At 42.3% G+C, this 22,029-nt stretch overlaps 2 protein-coding genes across 9 annotated transcripts in view; both read left to right on the top strand.

The window, feature by feature from the left end:
• LOC129780249 (transient receptor potential-gamma protein) overlaps positions 1–22,029 on the top strand; it is a 313,946-nt gene that overhangs the window by 75,942 nt on the left and 215,975 nt on the right. The gene's annotated exons all lie outside the window — the stretch shown is intronic.
• Positions 18,045–19,685, top strand: LOC129773044 (uncharacterized). Its single transcript, XM_055776596.1, has one exon. It carries the CDS (start codon positions 18,045–18,047, stop codon positions 19,683–19,685), a length of 1,641 nt encoding a protein of 546 aa, XP_055632571.1.

Below are 22,029 nucleotides of genomic sequence, written 5' to 3'. Positions count from 1 at the left end.
CCATCTTGGATTTGCAATTTTTATAAATAACTGTGTTCTACTAGTCAAGCCCTTTCATTTGATACCCATATTGATGGGGTTCTGAGTCTTAGATGTGCATTTTTCATAAATAACTGTATTCTACTAGTCAAGCCCTTTCATTTGATACCCATATTAGGTATCCAGTATTGAGTTATTATACAAATTATTCAAAATTTCCGAAAATCAAAAATAAAATACTCCGGATAATAGAGTCTAAAATTCCAGATAATCGAGTCCGACTTGTATTATTATACACTATTATCGATATCTGTAATTGGTGTTAAAATGAAGGCTATAACCCAAAGAATGCCAGGGTTTGATTATTCAATGATTTATAACATTAAAGTTCGGTAAATTTACATTTGAAAATGGAGTGTTCGGAATTTGAATCATGCGTAGAAACTTGATTCATATTTCGAACACTACTTCAATACTAATTTCAATGAATATTTCTGCATAAAATATCATTTTTTCATCCATTATTGTAGATTCTTACATTCTCTAGCACTTGACATGAAAACAGTAAACAAAATAGTTGAAACAACTACGAAAACTGAAAAATGAGCGATGTTTGTTTTTTAACGGAGTTCGCTAACGCAAACATTTTATCTTTGGTTTTGACTTTCACTTTTTTGCAAATGTTTAATATTATAAATAATAGGCTGTATCGATACCTGTGAATGATGTCAAGAAGAAGCCTATACCCCGAAGATTGTCTGTGTTTTTATTATATTTAATTATTTATAACTTAAAAGTTTAGTAAATTTACATTTAAAAATGAAGTGTTCGGAATTTGAGACTGTTCGGAATTTCATTTTCAGCAAAAATCACGCCTTTTCGTGTCTTGAAGCGTCAAATTTTTTTAAAATGATGATGATGGTCCCACCTCTTTCCCCTACAAAGGCTTGAGCGGGACGAGTTATCTTATTGATAATAATTGAGTTACTGAGTTTATTACATCATACTAACCAGTAAGCACATTAAATTGAAAAGAAAACGGACTGGTTATCCCGCAGACATAGATTACTAATCGATAGAACAATTTAAGCCTTTGTCTAAAGTATTCATTCCATGGCATGTCGAGAGAATTTCCAACCCGGGAAGACCCTAGACCGATCGGGAATTGAACCCAATGCCTATGTCAGTATTAGCCATGAATTTTCAAGGGAAATCCCGCTTTATCAGATCCCCGGCCACGGCCTGCAATTGCGATCGTTTCCGAGTTCTAGTAGCTGAGCAAACCCAAGCCTTATTCTAGCCGACACTTCAGACCCATCACTTCACATATCCCAAGGCATGTCAAGAAAATTTCCAACCCGAAAAAATTCTTGACCGATCAGGAATTGAACCCAATACCTATGTCAGCATTAGCCTAGAATTTACAAAGGAATTCCCGCTTCACTGGATACCCGACAACGGTCTGTTAATCGTTTTCGAGACCAGACAGCTGAGCAAACCTAAGCCTAATTCCAGCCGATACTTCAGGCCCTACATTCAACCTGGGGTATAAACGTGTCAACCTGAATCTGCGATGAGATCCGCCACAACACAGAAAAATCTTGATATAATTATCTGTTGAGAAGATGAATTTACAAGTATTCCGATTGAGCTATCCCTAGCTTACCTCAGGTTTCCACATTAAACCCCTTGGAATGACTTTGTTTTATTCGATCAAAAATTCTTTTGCTTTTGTTCAATCTCACGTTTCTCTATGTTTGCCAACGCGCGCGGGCTCAAACTATTGCAGACTTCACAATTATTTTTTAAATTTAATTGAATAACTAAGATATATATAAAAGCAAAAAAAAAAAAAAAATACCATCATCACCATAGTCTTGACAAGAAAAATACACGGACACACATACACTCAAAAGACAATAATTTCCTCGTTTTATGAAATAATGAAATAATGATGATGATCACCTCAAAAAGTTTGTACTGTACGAGTTCTCTTGTTGATCTTTATGTAACAATTATTAAAATAACCAGTAAGCACATTGAAGTAAAAAACAAAACAAACGGACTGGTTATATTACAAACATAGATTCCTAATTGAAGAACAATTTATGTTATCAACTTAACGTATTTAACCCATGGCATGTCGAGAGAGTTTCCAACCCGGGAAGACCCTGGACCGATCGGGAATTGAACCCCATGCCTATGTCAATATTAGCCATGAACTTACAAGGGAAATCCCACTTTATCAGATCCCGGTCACGGCCTGCATTTGCGATCGTTTCCGAGTTCTGGTAGCTGAGCAAATGGGCAAATAAAATCATCTGTCCCCGAACGCTTTCAAATGTTTGTATGTATGGAAGTAGACATCTCTTTCTTTTCTCTTTTTTCATCTTTTTTGGGACTGCACCCAGGAAAAAACTCATAACGACGTCAACGGGGATCGAACCTAGGCCGGCTGGAGTGCAAGCAGTTTTACACAACCCCGCTATCCACATAGCTAATGATGCGGTTGAGTAAATGGGTGATAATATGGCATCTGATTATAAAATGAAGTTGGAAAGTGAGTATAAAGGAGAGCTATATCTACCTCGGTCTGGGCCTTGTATGTGGCGAAGTATACGGAAGACTTATTTGTCTCTTGTTTCGCTCGCTCGTATTAATCTTATATTGCTGTATCATATATATTATACAACTGCTTACCAGTATTTGAGAGTAATGACATTTTCTGTTATTTTTAGGCTCATTAATGTAATAAATCGCGATGACAAAACGTGAGCTAAAAATCAATTTTGGGTGAAACCTGGCACTGGGCGGACTGGAACTGGTTCACTTGCTGCCACTTCTACCTTTCACTTGGAAGGTTCGATAACTAATCATTCAAATCCTAGATTGGCTTTCTTTTTATACCCTTCGAAGAATTTGGGATGACCAATCATATTCACTGTTATATTTGTTTTAACGGTTGCTTGGCAAGATTTGTTTGGTTACCATAAGAACAAGCATTACTAGCATATTGTTTTAACGGCGTTGCCTAGCGGTTGTTGTTTGATTGAGAACACATGAAATATGAACTGCTGCGATAATTTTTCGGGCGCGAACATACAGTGACTCAAATCCGTAATCGTACTTCACCATGCAGAGCTCTTTTCCCTTCTTTTGAAAGTCGAAAACAAGCTTTCGGAACATTCTATTTAGATAAAATTATAGTGTCATATGAGAGTTAAAAAGTTTGGTGTCTGTTTTCAGAAGAGCGGTTTTATTATTTCTAAAAATGGCGAATGTATGTGTATGAAAATTGACTCAAACTCATAATCGTACGCTGGATGAAATCTGTACTCGATTTCGAAGGCGTTGGCCAATTTCCTTATTCCATCATTATTATGGTATCCCTTGTTCATTTCAACTATCTTTGGCTTTCTTCAGTTTTATCTACGAATTTTTTAATGTATTCAGAAGGTATATTTATAATTTTTTTTTCATAAGTTGGTATTTAAAATCGTTATTTTTAGAAATTCAATGGTTTCTAAATTTCATTCACAGATAACTTCCTTAGTTTTTTTTGTACTGGGATTGAGGTCGGAAGATTGTGGAAAATATCAATAACTTTTGAGTAATTGTAATGTAACCATGTGCGAATTTCATATGTCTTGAGCCCTGGTTCATTGTCTTGGCAAAACTTAAGTCCTTAATTCCATCCCATTTTGTTGACACTTTGCTTTATATTTTCAGGATGATTGAGTAAACATTCTGACCCAATGCACCATCGATGAAAACTGAATTCCTCAGTCATGCAACCTCATATCATCCCACCACCATGTTTTAACATTGAATTTAATTTTTTTTACGTTTAATTCATCGTTAGCTTCTTCCAAACGAAACGATAACCATCGGAGTCAAAAATATCAAATAAGGATCCATCTATGGAAATAACATCTTACCAGTAAGACATTGAGGTGTTTCATGCTGTTTGGAATAATCAAATTGGAGTTACTGATCTTTTGCTGATATACGGTTTATTCCTCTGTGCTCGGGCATTCAAGCTGTTCTTCCTAGGCGCATTACAAACTTTTTGTTTGCTCAATTTGGTTTTTATCGATGATGTAATGGATCAGAATGCTTACTTGAACATCCTGAAGGTGTAGTATGTAGCAAAGTGTGAACAAAATAAGATGGAATCGAGGATTCAAGTTTTACCAAGACAATGACCCAGAGCTCAAGACATATGAAGTTCCCACATGGTTACATTACAATTACTCAAAAGATATTGATATTCCTCCACAATCTTCCGACGTCAGACGTCCCAGTAAAAAACTTAGGAAGTTATTTGTGTAGGAAATTTAGAAACATTAAATTTCTAAAAACAACGATTTTAAAAATCAACTTATGAAAAAAATGATCAATATACCTTCTGAATACACCCAAAAACTCGTAGATAAGGCTAAAGACACCTAAAGATAGTTGCAATGAACAAGGGATACCATAATAATGAAGGATTTAGAAAATTGGCCAACGCCTTCGAAATCGAGTAGAGATTTCAACCAGCGTGCGACTATGGATTTGAGTCAATTTTCATACATTAGCACATACATTCGCTATTTTTAGAGAAATTAAAACCATTATTCTGAAAACAGATAGCAAACCTTTTAACTCTCATATGACACTATAATTTTATCTAAATGTTCCGCAAGCTTGTTTTCGACTTTCAAAAGAAGGAAAAGAAGATCTGCATAGTGGAGTACGATTACGGATTTGAGTCATTGTAGATCGTTAATAGAAAATTGAGTAAGGTAAATATATGCGAACGTTGCGGAAATTATTAAACACATTAAATCAACACCAAAATTGCAACATTCAAAATAGTTGCTGTCGTTATGCAATTAACGGTTTGAATTCTAATCAGAAATTCATGCTGATAATTCATTGGCATACAGACGGGGAATCTTGCATCAGCTTTACGATTTTGGGTGCAAGTGCATTCACACTCACGCTCACTCCGTTCGCCTCGAACGTGCAATGTTTATCTACCTACCATCGGTTCACTCATTGGTCCATTTGTTGAACTTAAAGAGTAGTAATACAGCCCTTTCGATCCCATAATCGATGTGTGTTACAGAGTCACGTTTCCGTCGTTCACAGGCGAACACTTTATGACAAATTATTACGCTCCGAACGTGTTGGAAGAGGTAATTGCATCTGGGGCATGAAAGTTGGTAGTTCCGAGTCCATCATCAAGAGTTTTCTAGCGAGCATTGTGAATGGTATTGTCGGATGAAGTTATGACAAGGTGTACATTAAGAGAAAAACTTTCCCAACAAGGATAATTAAGCGCTGATTCGTTGTGAAAGTTTTATCTAAGCAAGCATTAATCTATCAAAGATGGGGTGAAAAGATGCCCCCGAAAAAAGAAGAATAATCACCCACATTTAGATATAGTCTCCCTACAATTCGTCTACCACACAGGTGGAGGTAATTCTTCTTCGTAGCCCGCAACACAAAGCAGACGAAACTCGGGATAAAATGCGCTGTGCACAAGAGCGCTTCACTAGGAGAAGAAAAACCATCCATCGCCAGAAGTGGGTCACTGGATGAATTATCTGAATAAAAATAGCCTCAAGATCAAGGTACGGGTTGTTTTGCTTATTTTTCTCGTTGGAGGTGAGGGGGAGAAAAAAAACTCCTCAGTTATAGTTCATTGCTAAATCAGCATTCTTTGCTCGGAGATGGGAACAACAACAGTAGCAGTGCGCAGCATCCAGCTTTTTTGGATCGGTTTGGAACCAGAAGTATTTTGGGCTGAATTTAGTAAAAGGTATAATTTGACTTCAAGTTTCAATGTGAAATTTTGTGCACTGTTCACCGATTTTCAACAGTCGTATGTTAGGTGTTCTGTTTGAGAATCGTCAATGAATGAAATCGAATCTCACTGGAAATGATTCGCATTTGAGCTTATTACCTGCGAAGTACGATGTACATGTAAACAACACAATGTGCTCCGATGAAAACGTCTTACGTCATGGAGGTGATAAAATGAACCATAAAAGAAAATATAAATCCGTAAATAGAGAGTGCAAGGAGCCATAAATCGGATCCAAGTCTATGGGAAATACTCACGCAATGCAATGTACAGAGTAAATTTTCATTAGACTTTCTCGACTTACAGCAGAAGCAACGATTGTTCTAAGCAAACATGTACTAAAATGCATAATTAATGTGTGGTGGAAAAATTTATCAAATTCACAATACAACTTTGTCAGGATAGTAATTCACCGAGCTAAGAGTTTGATTGTTGTTTCTCGGGAAACTAATGTTCAGATTTCAAATTTACTTCCAAACATCGACTCATTATGTATGACCCGCTACAAATCCAATCACCAGCAAAACGTGTCGTCCTGGCCGTATACAAATCATAAACTCTTCCGCCCAAATCGGATTTGCATACCCCACCCACGACGGGTGGAATAATCCCTCCGAGCTTTGCCTTTTGACATGAAAGCTGCATCATTCGACCATAACGAAAGTGCCGAAAAGTCTATTTAGCCTAGTTTTCCAATCCCACTTCCTCAGCCACATACCATCCAAAGTCCGCGAAGTCCGTTGTTGTTTGTGCCTATAATATAGAATCGAGGAGGAAACAACGAAACGCCAGTTTGTGTCGTTTAACTTCTCTGTATCGACGAGCCTTGCGTGATACCCATCCGAGAGTTCCCCAGAGGCGGTAAAACGAGGCGGAGCGCAGACAGGGTGGAACAGAGAATCGAGTTCTCGTCAATGGCGTTTCGAATTATACCGAAACAAACAGGCCAAAATAGAAAACGTTGAATGAACGTAATGTATAAATAGATTTTTCTCCAGCTGTAGTGCGTAGGTGGTGAGTTATTTTTGAGTTCCGCTCCCCTCCATGTCCTTCCTTCCTCCGTTGGAATGAATGGGGTAGTAGTGGCGATAGTGCAGAGGAATCACTTTACTAATTCCCGACTATTAGGGTAACGATACGACTACGCGACACGACATAGTCCACCTCTCGAGGGTTTAGGAGCTGCTGACATCGTGCTGATAGAAACACCATAAATGGGAATATTAGTTTGGGGAAACAGAATTCGTTGCTTTCCAATAATTCTCGCATAGTAATCCCGCTTGTACAAGTGCGATCGGATTACGCTAAGGGGCATTTGAAAGATACAATTTTGTATTAAACGATGCCTATTTAACAGAAATTAGTTCATTCTGAATATGCTTAGTAAGGCCTCTAATTTCATGCGGAAAATATTGAATTTCTTTTTACCCATCCTAACATTGAACACGAACGAGTTTCTTGTTTCTCCACCATCTTACTTTATATTTCCTTTCCAGAATCGAATGCCTGAGAACTAGAATATATAGACTTCCGGTTGCTTGTGAAGATAAGTATGTTGGGTTTCGAAATGAAAAAAGAAGAGAAGAAAATGAAAAAAAAAGATGTTCTGCTTCTCACTACTTAACTACATCGTACCGAAGTAGTAGTATTACGTTTGCCAGATGTAGGAAACCATTTTATCGGAAATGCATCAGATTGGCAGCAGCGCAACACAGAGCTCTTCGAGATTTTTCCGCCACTGAGTGCTGCAGTCCTGGAGGAACTCGCCATTTGACCTCGAGCAGTCTATGATCAATCCTATTTTGTTAAAAACAGGGCCCCAATAAATCCTACGTTGAGTAAAGGGTGTGTCACATCAAATTGCATCACGGAAAAAACGCTGTAGAAATTTAAGTTTTAGGAATTATATCTTCAGCTTTCGCTTATAATCAGATAAGAGTGTATAGATCACGTTGGCCATGCTTCACTGTCAATTTTTCGAAAATTTGGAAAAATGTCGTCGAACGAAAAAGAGCGTCGTGAATTAATCCTGTGCACTCATTTCGAGAATCCGGAGTTGTCACATCGGGACATCGGTAAGATGCTGGGAATCGTCCAATCCACGGTCAGCAGAGTACTAAAACGATACTTCGAGAACCTAACCATCGACCAGAAGGTGAAGAACGGCAAAAATGGATGCTCCGTCAGTGAAAAAGATCACAAGCGCGTAGTTAAGCAGTTTAGACGTAATCCGAGAAGCTCGGTCCGAGATGTCGCCAATAAGCTGAATTTGTCAAGTTCATTCGTCCAGCGGACCAAGCAGCGGGAGGGCCTGCGTACATACAAGGTTCAGAAGGCTCCTAACCGCGACGAAAGGCAAAACATGGTGGGGAAGACGCGAGCCCGGAAGCTGTACACCGAAATGCTGACGAAGCCGCATTGCCTGGTAATGGACGACGAAACCTACGTCAAAGCGGACTTTCGTCAGCTGCCGGGCCTGTTGTTCTTCTCCGCAGAGGACAAATTCAGCGTTCCGGAGGAGATTCGCAAGCAGAAACGATCCAAGTTTGCCAAAAAGTACATGGTGTGGCAAGCGATCTGCTCTTGCGGAAAGCGAAGCGCCCCCTTCGTGATGACCGGCACGGTAAACGGGCAGGTTTACCTTAAGGAGTGCCAACAGAAGCGCTTACTACCACTATTGAAGCAGCACGAGGGCCCGACCATCTTCTGGCTGGATCTCGCTTCGTGCCACTATTCAAAGGACGTGTTGGAGTGGTACGAAGCCAACGGGGTCACCTTCGTGCCAAAGGAAAGAACCCGCCCAACGCGTCGGAGCTTCGCCCAATAGAGAAATATTGGGCGATTATGAAGCAGGCCCTCCGGAAGAACCCAAAAGTTGTCAAATCGGAGGCGGCCTTCAAGAGAAAATGGATTTCTGTTCAAAAAAAACTACAACCTGACGTTGTACAGAACCTTATGGACGGGGTAAAGAGGAAGGTGCGAGCATACGGGCTTGGGCTCGAAGTATGAATAAAAAGAAAATGCCAAAAGTTGTTTAATAGTTTTTATTTTACTGTCTAAAATTTTCAAAAGGATCGGTCTACTGGGCGAATTTCTACAGCGTTTTTTCCGTGATGCAATTTGATGTGACACACCCTTTATATTTCGACTAATAACAAATTCTCGTTGACCCGTTTTGTTTTGGAAAAGTTGTGTGGAAGCCGAGAGAAGAAATTCGATGTTGGACTTCCATATTGAGCATCCGGCGTGGTGGTTAAATCGACCGTGCTGAAACGATTCCGTGAACGTACAACTGTTGTTTGAATGGATCAGAATAGAAAAAGAATGGATTGGAAATAGTGAAATTACGACCGGAAATGAGATTGAGGGTATTGAGAACAATTAAGACATAACTGGGACTCTCGGGCTATTACATCGCTAAGAATATACATATATGACCAAAGTACCACCCGTAGAATCCGTATGCGAAAAGTTTATCGTAATTTTCGTGCCTACAAGCAACCAAACAGGGCGCTGAAACTAAATCTGGTGGGCTAAAGACGCAATCGAAAATTGTACAAAAAGATTTTGACGAAGTACGAAGGATGCATGCTGAGGGATGACGAAACGTACGTGAAGATGGGTTTTGGTCTGTTCCTAGGTCTGAGATTCTATAAGGCCACTGTCAGAAGTGAAGTCCCCACCAAATTCAAGTTAGTTTTCGTTGATAAATTTTAATACAACGACAACAGATGTATCGCCACCATCTAAGAGCACCACACGAAAGTACCTTTTCCTGCCATCTCTCCTGTCAAAATCATTTGCTTTCGGTGTGCATGCTAAAACTTAACGAGCCGAGTCGTTCCACTCCTCGGAGACGCGTGAAGGAGACATTCAAAGAAACTGCATACTGTTTACGGATGGCCACGGTGCATAATGTCAACCCGAATGAGCTATTCACACTCCATCCCCGTAGCTTAGTGAGTGCTGCTTATGGCAGCTTTGCCACTTGCGGGCTTCAGACTGACTTGGCGCTTACATCTCGTATGATGGATTTATTCCTCCCCCTTCCTCCGTGCGCAACGTATGGTATGCTTTTCATGTTACGAGTTCTTGTTTGGAACCCGGAATTATGATGGATTTGTGGAGAAGCCTGGGAAAACGGGCAGACTGTATGGCAAAAATATGTTTGTCCTTTCAAATGGCTTCTTTTCCATGTGGGGTGAGCAGAGGGGAAGCGGGACGGAATAATCCTCTGCCTGCTCCAAAACAACGGATAAACACCCTGTAGTTTTTCACAGATTGAAGAACATTTTACTTTCATGAAGTAATATACCAATAAAATGCTGTGGCAATATGATGTGTCACATCTGGCGCAACTTCCCACACACGATCGATGCTAATATTTTCCGGCCGGGTTAATACGAGAGTCAACTCAATCGACGGGGAAATTGGAATCCACAGACAGCCTCTGCCCTTCCACCCACACTACAGCTAATTTATAATGGCGGTGCCTACCGGATTTTGCAGCGGAAAACATTACTTAGCATTTCAGTGTAACATCGGGCCGGCTAGTAGCAAGCTCACGCTATGCGGCTGGCGGCAACGAAATGGGGTCACCAAGTCAATAAACTTTAACATTCCACGTCACGGAAGGTGTGCATTAACTGGATTTTCCATTCAAGCTTTTTGTATTTTTCCGCATGATATTTTGAGGCCCCCTTGCGTTTCCGCTATTATGGAGGGGGAAGCGAAGCAGTTTTGTTGATGATGTTTTGATTGCATTGCAATGTCTTGTGTGGAGGTTAGGATTAAATTTGTTCTGGATTCACGGATGCCAACGTTCTGATTTTTTATGATTTTCCAGACTTTTTGGCACGTTCCCTGATATCCTGACAAACAGGTACAGTATTACATTTTCCTGGTACAAAGATGTACCTAATCAATTGTGAATAGAAAATCCTTATTATTTACACTACACTCAGATATTTCGAGTTTTTTCAAAACAAAACTAGATAATTTCATGAAAACAAAATATTTGACGAAAAAAAATTAAAAAGTTATCACGAGATTAAGTTTGAGGAACAATATTACCTGTGATGATGTGTATGTAGAAGTAGTCGCAAAGATATTCATGAAGGAATATGAATCTTAATCTTACTCAAGAGAAAATGTTTGAATTCAATATTTTGTATAACAATTGCTTGTCAGAACTTTAAATATATAATAATCGAATCACATAACATTAAAATTAGAAATTCTACAATCAATCCACTGCTTATACGGTTTCCTCATTTGGTTAGTACAGAGTTATTCTAAAGTATTGACTGTAGTGATACTGTAGCTTTTTGGGAAGACATATTGATGACCAAAAGATGCGACGAAACACTGGCTTTTTCACTTTGGCGAGAGTTTATCACCTTCCCCAGCATCGGTACTTATACGACTATAGTCGCATAAGATACAAATACAAATATTAAGTGTACCGGTATGTATATATAAAATATGTAACCATTTTTGCAGAATGAAGCATTAATTTTTGAAAAAAAAAACCGAAGAAACATACCGCTACTCCTATTAATTCGAAGCCTGCCGTATGTTGACACAAAAATCAAGGAATGCATAAATAACTGGCACAAACTATTTGCGTTCAAAATGCTGCAGTTAAACAATAGATTCTTTCATCATCTCTTTATCTCTTATCAATTTCTGAAGCAATTGTTCAGCTTTATTATGAAAAATCTACCCATAATGAAATTAATACAATGTACCAAATGAATTCCAAAAAGAAAATCACCTTTTATTTATCTTTTTAAGTCTTCGGTTCTATTTTCAGAATTTATATCTTTTTTGGGATCTCGCGAATAAAATTGGTGCATTAACAAAAAAGTTCGGTGTCAAATAACGAATCCTACAGCAGTATGAGAGTTTTATTTTGGTTGGTAAAACATTAATGTTTGTTATGTTTTTGAGGGGAACACGAGCTGATGTTTTGCCGGCTAGTGACCATTCTATCCTGGATTCCTCGAGTCGAGAAGACGCACCACGCTAGATATGGGGTACAGACTAGGGGGCGTTGCTGATTAATGGTCAGCTGCATCCCAAAAGGAAGTATCCCGTGTCGGGCACAGGTACAGAGCATTGGAGACAGCAACATCACAATTACGAAAACACTTGTAATACTAACCTCGAGCCAACCGCGAGTAATCGGTTACATATTACTAACATAGTTATAAGGCAAACATTGTCGAAATATTGAACTCCCGGCCCCGTCAGGTTGACGCCATATGAGCCTTAATAAAAATATATATTTTGGATAAAAAAAAAAAGTGTACCGGTAAGTTTCTTCGGTTTTACAACAGATGGCGTAACTTGATTATTATTCCAGTGAATCAAACTTCCAGACATTCGCTGGAAAGATACTGTCATTGCGCGTCTTTTTCAGTATATGTGAAAAAGTTGAAGCGTAAACAACTTAGTTTTTTTACCACTTCGAATATGTCGAATTTCGTACCAACGAGAGTGTTACTTCATTACTTCAATATGAAGAAAAAAGCTGCGGAAAGTCATCGCATTCTGGTGGAAGTTTATGGTGACTATGCTCCAACTGAGCGAACGTGTCCGACGTGGTTTGCGCGGTTTAAAAGTGGTAATTTTGACTTGGAAGACGAAGAACGTTCCGAACTGCCAAAAAAATTCGACGATTAAGAATTTGAGGCTTCACTCGATCAACATCCGTCACAAATGCAACAAGAACTTGTAGATTCACTTGGAGTAGCTCAGCAAACCATATCCAAACGTTTAAAAGCAATGGGAATGATCTGAAAGATAGGACATTGGGTGCCGTATAAATTGAAGCCACGAGACGTCAAACGCCGGTTTTTTCACGTGCGAACTGCTCCAACAGGATCAAAAAAGGTTTTTTTGCATCGAATTGTTACTGGTGATAAAAAGTGGGTCCATTACCACAATCCCAAACGTCGGGCAACGTATGGATACCCCGGCTATGCATGAACATCGACGGCCGCGCGGAATATTCTCGACCAGAAGGTTATGCTGTCTATTTGGTGGGACCAGCTGGGTGTGGTGTACTATGAGCTGCTAAAACCGAATGAAACCATTACGGGAGACCTCTACCGATGACGATTGATGCGTTTGAGCCGTGCACTGGAGGAAAAACGGCCACAATATAAGTAACGACACGATAAAGTAATTTTGCAACACGAAAATGCTCGGCCGCATGTCGTGAAACCGGTCATAACATATGTTGCCACAGCGACATCGAGCAAACTGGCAACAATTTCATCTAATACCGCACAACGATCCGCCAGCCTACGTTTGAAGGACTCTAAACGTCGAAACGTCTTTCAGCGGAAAGAGAAAGGTACAAGTCAAAACAATTGTAAACAGAACGCGTGCGGGTGAAAATTTCTAAATTGATTTGTTTAAATTGGTAATGTTTGTCGTGATTGAAATTATTTTCTGTAAAGAACTGTCGGAGGTAAATGTAGAGTTTTCCTTTGTATATGTGTTTATAAAATTGAATATTATTCAGATCCATTTCTGAAACAACTCCGACATTGTTGGTTAGCAGAAAAGAAAAGCCAGTGCTTTATAAAGGCCACTGATTTGTAGGTTATTTATAAGTACATTATTGAATACAATGATTATGTTCTTGCTATTATAGATCGAAGCCGTAAATAAATAAACTGTTCGGTAACAGTGTCGCTTTTTCTTTGGCTGGGCCAACATTCTTCGATAAATCATCGTGCAGATGACGTCCCCAGCAGTGGATTTGGAAGCACATCACGGTGATTGCGCTGCGTGCAGCAATCCTGATGCGGATAGTAACTACGTTCAGTGCGATGCCTGTGATAGGTGGTGGCACTTTTCGTGTGCGAGTGTGACGGAGTCCGTCAGCGAGCGAGCGTGGATATGCTCGAAATGTACGACGGAAACAGCAGCAGCTCCACCCACACTCGTGGGAAACACTTCCAGTTCTAATATACATCGTGATCTAGCCCTGCTGAAGCAACGACAGGAGCTCGAGCGAAAGAGGATGGAACATGAACTACAAATGAAATTCCTGGACGAGCAGTTGAAGTTGATGGATAACGCGAACCACGTGAACAATTGTGGAGGTGACAAATCGCTAGCTGAACCAGTCAGCGAAAACCCGGAGCTAGAAGACGGCGCAGTGGGTGGCCAACCGGACCCACCAGCAGCAGCTCAGCCCACGGATGTACACCATCGCGACCTATTGGATATGGTTCGCGATCTTCAAAAGCAACTCGAAATCTGTCAACTACAGTCAGCTCCAAGCAGTCAGCGTGTGGATACGACCAATTGGAATATCAGCCCGACGACCAATCAACATCAGTACGACTTCCCGAAACCAGCCGATGACACTCAAGGTAAAGGTAACCAGCAGGCTCGAAATCTGGGAGCCTATAAGAAAACGCATGTCAATGAAGTGGGTGGTGTAGGTAAGAGTAATGTTGATGAAAGTGGTTTTTCAAATAAAATGTGTGGTGGTAATGTCCTTCATAAGTCCTCTATGAGTACCCCCGATACGGTTTATATTAGTAACAGAGAACGACAATCAGATATCCGCGAATTTAGTCAAAATATTTTCGATAGTCACCAGCAGCAACGCATCCCCTTCGCAAGCGAGCAGCAGCAAGTAACTTTCGCGCGCTCTACAAGTGAAAACGTGCAATCCTCAATGCAGCCTACGACATGGAATGAGTGGAACGAACGACAGCAACAGCGACAGCAGCCACAATATCAACGACAACAATTGAATGCCAACCAGTATGGTCCATCGCCGCAACAGCTTGCTGCTCGTCAATCGATGGCCCGTGATCTTCCACAGTTCTCAGGCGATCCCGCGGATTGGCCTATTTTTATTTCGAACTACGATTATACAACGTCTTCGTGTGGATATACGGATTGGGAGAATATGCTCCGTCTGCAACGGTGTCTCAAAGGGCCAGCTCTCGAAACGGTACGCAGCCGATTGGTGTTACCTGCTGCAGTACCTCAAGTCATCGAGACTCTTCGTAGAAGGTACGGACGTCCAGAGTTATTGATCAACGCGTTGCTGGAGAAGGTGCGGAAGATTCCCGCCCCAAAACCCGATAGGTTGGAAGGATTAATCGAGTATGGGTTGGCAGTGCAAGCGCTTTGTGATCATATAGAAGCGGCCAACGAACAGGCACATCTTTCGAATCCGACGCTTCTTCAGGAACTCGTCGGAAAATTGCCGGCCGATCAGAAGCTCATGTGGGCTGGGTATAAAAGGTGTCTCGGAGTGGTGAATTTGAAGACTTTCAGCAGCTATATGGAAAATCTCGTCAATGATGCTTCTAGTGTTGTGCTTTTCGCACCGGAGACTATCAACAAGGACAAATCGAAACTGAGAGGATACGTTAACTCCCATACCGGGAACAATATCGAAGTGCAAGCGAGCAAGCAAATCGAATGCATTTTCTGCAGTAGGGTAGGTCATCGTTTGCGAGAGTGCTCAGGGTTCAAGGATTTGAACGTCGATGATCGATGGCGGAAGGTTAGAGCTTTATCGCTGTGTCAGATTTGTTTATACAGACATGGTAGGCGATCGTGCAGAAGCGACAAACGTTGCAATATCGATGGCTGCCAGTATCGGCACCATCCGTTGTTGCATTCAACAAGGCGTACTGTGGAGAACTCTACACAAATGCAACAGGCGAATAGTCTCACTCATCAGTATTTGGGATCGAGCGTTTTGTTTCGTATCGTGCCTGTAACACTGTATGGGAATGGTGGTGCGGTGAACACGTATGCATTCCTGGATGAAGGCTCATCGCTAACTCTAGTCGAGAACGAAATTACAGAACAACTGGGAGTGAGTGGAATCGTGCAGCCACTGTGCCTGCGGTGGACAGGCAACACAACTAGATTAGAGGAGAATTCGAAGGTAGTTAACATACATGTTGGTGGGATCGGTTCGCAGAAACGGTTTAAAATGTCACATGTTCGTACAGTGGCAAATCTAAACCTTCCCAGCCAGACCTTCCAATTGGAAGAAGCCGCGAAACAGTTTGAATACCTCAAACAATTACCGTTACAGAGCTACAAAAATGCTGTGCCAAAGCTGCTGATTGGACTGGATAATCTACAGCTAGCCACTCCACTGAAATCTAGAGAAGGTGACGGTAATGGACCAATTGCCGTGAAGACCAGGCTCGGGTGGTGTGTCTACGGAAAGCAGCAGCCCGGAATGAAGAGTGAATACAGCTTGCACATCTGCGAATGTACGACGAATAAGGATCTACATGATGCCGTAAAGCAATTCTACGACATTGAAGAAATAGGATCAGGGAATGTCACCTTGCGATCTAAGGAAGAACAACGAGCTTTGGATTTACTGGAGCAGACGACCGTTCGAGTGTGTGAGAAATTCGAAACTGGGTTACTGTGGGCGAAGGACGACGTGGAGCTGCCGAATAGCTACACGATGGCGCTTCGCAGACTGGAATGCCTGGAAAAGAAAATGCAAAGGGATCCAGTCTTAAAAGAGAACGTTTTCCGTTTCCGACGTTTCCGACAGATACGAGAATTTGTAAGCAAGGGCTACATCCACAAAGCTACGATGAACGAACTCAATGAAGCAAATCCTCGTAGGATTTGGTACCTTCCATTAGACGTGGTGGTCAATCCGAAGAAACCAGAGAAGATACGCATCGTATGCGACGCTGCAGCGACGGTGGACGGAGTTTCTCTAAACAGCATGTTATTGAAAGGACCGGATCAATTGGTGTCGCTGTTGGGAGTATTGTTTCGCTTTCGACAGTTCAAGATCGCGGTGTGTTCCGATGTAAGGGAAATGTTTATGCAGATATTGATACGCGCATCCGACAAACATTCGTAACGAATTCTGTGGCGTGTCGATCCAGCCCAGGATCCGGAAGTCTTCCTTGTTGACGTTGCGACGTTTGGGTCGACTTGTTCGCCAGCGTCGGCACAATTTGTTAAGAATAAGAATGCTCGGGAGCATAGCGATAGGTATCCGAGAGCAGCAGAAGGTATACTAGAGTGTACTTATGTAGACGATTACCTCGACAGTTTTGGATCGGTAGAAGAAGCTAGTTGCGTTTCGGAGGAAGTTCGTCATATTTTCCGTAAAGGTGGGTTCGATCTAAGAAACTGGATCTCGAATAGTGAGAGCGTACTGCGGCACCTTGGTGAGACCCAAGCTGCTACCAGTAGAAGCTTGATTACAACGGACGCCAATACTGAACGCGTACTTGGATTATTGTGGAATCCACTAACAGATGAACTATCGTTCAGCACTCGAATGAGCGATGAAGTTCGGTCTCTTCTGGAAAATCGCAGAATTCCAACGAAGAGACAAGTACTGCGCTGCGTCATGACATTGTTCGATCCTTTGGGACTACTAGCTACGTTCCTTATACATGGAAAGATTCTGGTACAGGATTTGTGGCGCGCCGGAACTGGATGGGATGAAGAAATCGACGATAAACAGTTTACAGACTGGGGCAGGTGGATCAACATGATTTCGCACATCGCTAACGTTCAGATCCCACGCTGCTATTTCTCGAATGCTTCAGCGCATACGTACGAAGATACTGAACTCCACGTCTCCGTGGATGCCAGCTCGTACGCGTATTCTTGTGTCCTTTATCTGCGGACGTTCAGTGATGATGGAGTCCCGCAGTGTTCACTAATCGCGGCGAAGGCTAAAGTAGCACCGTTAAAGCCAATGACTATTCCAAAATTGGAACTTCAAGGATGCCTCCTGGGGGCAAGGATGACAAAGTTCGTGCAAGCACATCACTCCATTCCCATAAAACGACGAATTCTGTGGACAGACAGCTCGATAGCGCTTTCTTGGATCCGTGCAGACCCTAGAAACTATAGGCCTTTCGTGGCCAACCGAGTCGGTGAAATTCTCGAGATAACGGTTGCCAATGAGTGGCGATGGGTGCCGTCGGAGTCCAATCCGGCGGACGAAGCAACAAAGTGGGGAAGTGGACCCTACTTCAACGCAGGCAGTATGTGGTTCCACGGACCAAAGTTCCTATGCTATCCAGAGCTAGAATGGCCTAGTTCAACCGATCCAGTAATCGACACCTACGAAGAAGCTCGGTCATCAGTTCTCTACCATGTGACATAGGAGCCAGTGGTCAATTATGAACGGTTCTCTAAATGGGAGAATCTACAACGTAGTATGGCCTACGTGCTACGATTCATTAACAACGCTAGAAAGAAAGGGGAAAGGAGTCCGTCGACTGGATTACTTACCCAATCGGAGCTGAAGGCTGCCGAAACTGCAATATTGAAACAAGTTCAACTAGAGGTATTTCCGGAAGAAGTGACTACATTGAAAAATAATCAAGTGGTGACAGGAAACAAGCCGGTTCCAATAAAGAAATCCAGCACTATATACCAACTAATACCGATGTTGGATGAAGAGGGACTGATGCGGCAGAACAGTCGTATTTCAGCAGCGAAACATTTGCATCACAGCGTGCGCTTTCCAGTCATCCTGCCAAGGAAGCATCGATGCACGGAACTTCTTGTTACACGATTTCATCGCCTTTACCGTCATGCAAACTCCGAAACTGTGGTGAACGAAGTTCGTCAACTGTTCGCAATATCAAAACTTCGATCCGTAGTGAAGGGGATCGGAAGAAATTGCCAATTCTGCAAGGTCCGCAAGGTACGTCCAACTGTTCCTCCGATGGCACCTTTGCCAGCAGCACGGTTAGCCGTACATGTTCGTCCATTTAGCTACGTCGGAGTGGATTACTTCGGCCCATTACTGGTCAAACAAGGTCGTTCGAAAGTGAAAAGGTGGATCGCGCTCTTCACGTGCCTTACTGTGCGCGCAGTCCATCTCGAAGTGGCATACAGTCTTTCTACTGCATCGTGTATTTCATGTATCCGACGATTTGTATGTCGTCGTGGGTCACCCGTGGAATTTTTCACGGACAACGCTACGAACTTCCATGGGGCCGAACGTCTGCTCCGTGAACAAATCAACGAAGGGGTGATATCCACGTTCACCAGTGCCATCACGAAGTGGACCTTCATTCCACCAAGCGCTCCGCACATGGGTGGTGCGTGGGAGCGGCTAGTCCGCTCAGTAAAAGCTGCGATTGGGGATGCGTATACCGAAGGGAATCTCAACGATGAAGAGTTACAAACCGTAATCGTAGAGGCAGAGGGCATTGTAAATACTAGACCACTCACGTACTTACCACTTGATTCTGCGGAATCAGAATCCCTCACGCCAAACCATTTCCTACTTGGAAGCTCCAATGGAGTCAAGCAGCCATGCATAGATGAAGAATGTTTGAAAAGAACCTTCCCTGAGTCGTGGGGAGATATCCAACGTCAGCTCAATCGATTTTGGCAACGCTGGCTGAAGGAATACCTTCCGGTAATCCGGAAACAGTCTAAGTGGTTCGACGAATCGCGATCAGTGAAGGATGGAGATCTGGTGTTGATAGCGGACGAGGGAAAGCGGAATGGTTGGATACGTGGTATCGTGATCGAATCGAATCAAGCAGCAGATGGACACGTTCGTCAAGCTTTAGTTCAGACAACGGGAGGTGTTCTTCGACGACCTGTATCGAAACTGGCTGTTCTCGATGTAAGTAGTAACTGTGCGGTCAAGGAAGTCAGTGGACCGCACCCGGGGGAGGATGTTGCCACAGCGACATCGAGCAAACTGGCAACAGTTTCATCTAATACCGCACAACGATCCGCCAGCCTACGTTTGAAGGACTCTAAACGTCGAAACGTCTTTCAGCGGAAAGAGAAAGGTACAAGTCAAAACAATTGTAAACAGAACGCGTGCGGGTGAAAATTTCTAAATTGATTTGTTTAAATTGGTAATGTTTGTCGTGATTGAAATTATTTTCTGTAAAGAACTGTCGGAGGTAAATGTAGAGTTTTCCTTTGTATATGTGTTTATAAAATTGAATATTATTCAGATCCATTTCTGAAACAACTCCGACATTGTTGGTCAGCAGAAAAGAAAAGCCAGTGCTTTATAAAGGCCACTGATTTGTAGGTTATTTATAAGTACATTATTGAATACAATGATTATGTTCTTGCTATTATAGATCGAAGCCGTAAATAAATAAGCTGTTCGGTAACAGTGTCGCTTTTTCTTTGGCTGGGCCAACAACATACTTGGAAACACTGAAATGGGAGGTCATATCCCACCCACCGTATTCTCCAGACATTGCTCCGCCCGATTAATACATTTTTCGATCGATGCAACATGGCCTGGTTGAACAGCACTTCTCCAATTTTGATGAAGTCAAAAATTGAATCGATTCGTGGTTAGCCGACCAACCGGCCGATTATTTCAGCAAAGGGATCCGTGAATTGCCAGAAAGATGGGAAAAAGTTGTGACTAGCGATGGGCAATACTTTGGATATAAAATATGTAACCATTTTTGCAGAATGAAGCATTAATTTTTGAAAAAAAAAACCGAAGAAACATACCGCTACTTCTATTAAAGGGTGTGTCACATCAAATTGCATCACGGAAAAAACGCTGTAGAAATTTAATTTTTAGGAATTATATCTTCAGCTTTCGCTTATAATTAGATAAGAGTGTATAGATCACGTTGGCCATGCTTCACTGTCAATTTTTCGTAAATTTGGAAAAATGTCGTCGAACGAAAAAGAGCGTCGTGAATTAATTCTGTGCACTCATTTCGAGAATCCGGAGTTGTCACATCGGGACATCGGTAAGATGCTGGGAATCGTCCAATCCACGGTGAGCAGAGTACTAAAACGATACTTCGAGAACCTAACCATCGACCGGAAGGTGAAGAACGGCAAAGATGGATGCTCCGTCAGTGAAAAAGATCACAAGCGCGTAGTTAAGCAGTTTAGACGTGATGCGAGAAGTTCAGTCCGGGATGTCGCCAATAAGCTGAATTTGTCAAGTTCATTCGTCCAGCGGATCAAGCAGCGGGAGGGCCTGCGTACATACAAGGTTCAGAAGGCTCCTAACCGCGACGAAAGGCAAAACATGGTGGGGAAGACGCGAGCCCGGAAGCTATACACCGAAATGCTGACGAAGCCGCATTGCCTGGTAATGGACGACGAAACCTACGTCAAAACGGACTTTCGTCAGCTGCCGGGCCTGTTGTTCTTCTCCGCAGAGGACAAATTCAGCGTTCCGGAGGAGATTCGCAAGCAGAAACTATCCAAATTTTTCCAAAAAGTACATGGTGTGGCAAGCGATCTGCTCTTGCGGAAAGCGGAGCGCCCCCTTCGTGATGACCGGCACGGTAAACGGGCAGGTTTACCTTAAGGAGTGCCTACAGAAGCACTTACTACCACTATTGAAGCAGCACCAGGGCCCGACCATCTTCTGGCCGGATCTCGCTTCGTGCCAATATTCAAAGGACGTGTTGGAGTGGTACGAAGCCAACGGGGTCACCTGCGTGCCAAAGGAAATGAACCCGCCCAACGCGCCGGAGCTTCGCCCAATAGAGAAATATTGGGCGATTATGATGCAGGCCCTCCGGAAGAACCCAAAAGTTGTCAAATCGGAGGCGGACTTCAAGAGAAAATGGATTTTTGTTCAAAAAAAACTACAACCTGACGTTGTACAGGTGCGAGCATACGGGCTTGGGCTCGAAGTATGAATAAAAAGAAAATGCCAAAAGTTGGTTAATAGTTTTTATTTTACTGTCTAAAATTTTCAAAAGGATCGGTCTACTGGGCGAATTTCTACAGCGTTTTTTCCGTGATGCAATTTGATGTGACACACCCTTTACCGACATCGCTGACCTGTTTCGCTCTCAGTTCAGTAATGTGTAATGTGTAATGTGTCAATGAACACATCGTTCCGCAGGATGTTGCTGCTTCTACCAGAAACGTACCTCGACTTCTTGCTTCTGAGCTGGATTTTGTTATCACTGACGATATGGTAATTGCAGCAACTAAGAACATGGAAACCTCCACAGGATGTGGTCCGGACGGCATTCCATCACTCGTCTTGAAAGGTTGTGTGGACACACTTGCGTCACCTCTAGCGACACTGTTCAATCTGTCCTTATCTTCCGGTGTATTTCCGAGATGCTGGAAACAGTCGTATGTTTTTCCAGTATACAAGAAAGGCTGCAAACGGAGCGTTTCGAACTATCGAGGTATTGCTGCATTATGTACCACCTCGAAGTTGT

The sequence above is a fragment of the Toxorhynchites rutilus genome, chromosome 3 (assembly GCF_029784135.1).
Source record: "Toxorhynchites rutilus septentrionalis strain SRP chromosome 3, ASM2978413v1, whole genome shotgun sequence".
NCBI classification, from domain to species: Eukaryota; Metazoa; Arthropoda; class Insecta; order Diptera; family Culicidae; genus Toxorhynchites; species Toxorhynchites rutilus.
Note: the sequence above shows the minus strand (reverse complement) of the source record. Positions and strands in the feature narration are given on the sequence as shown.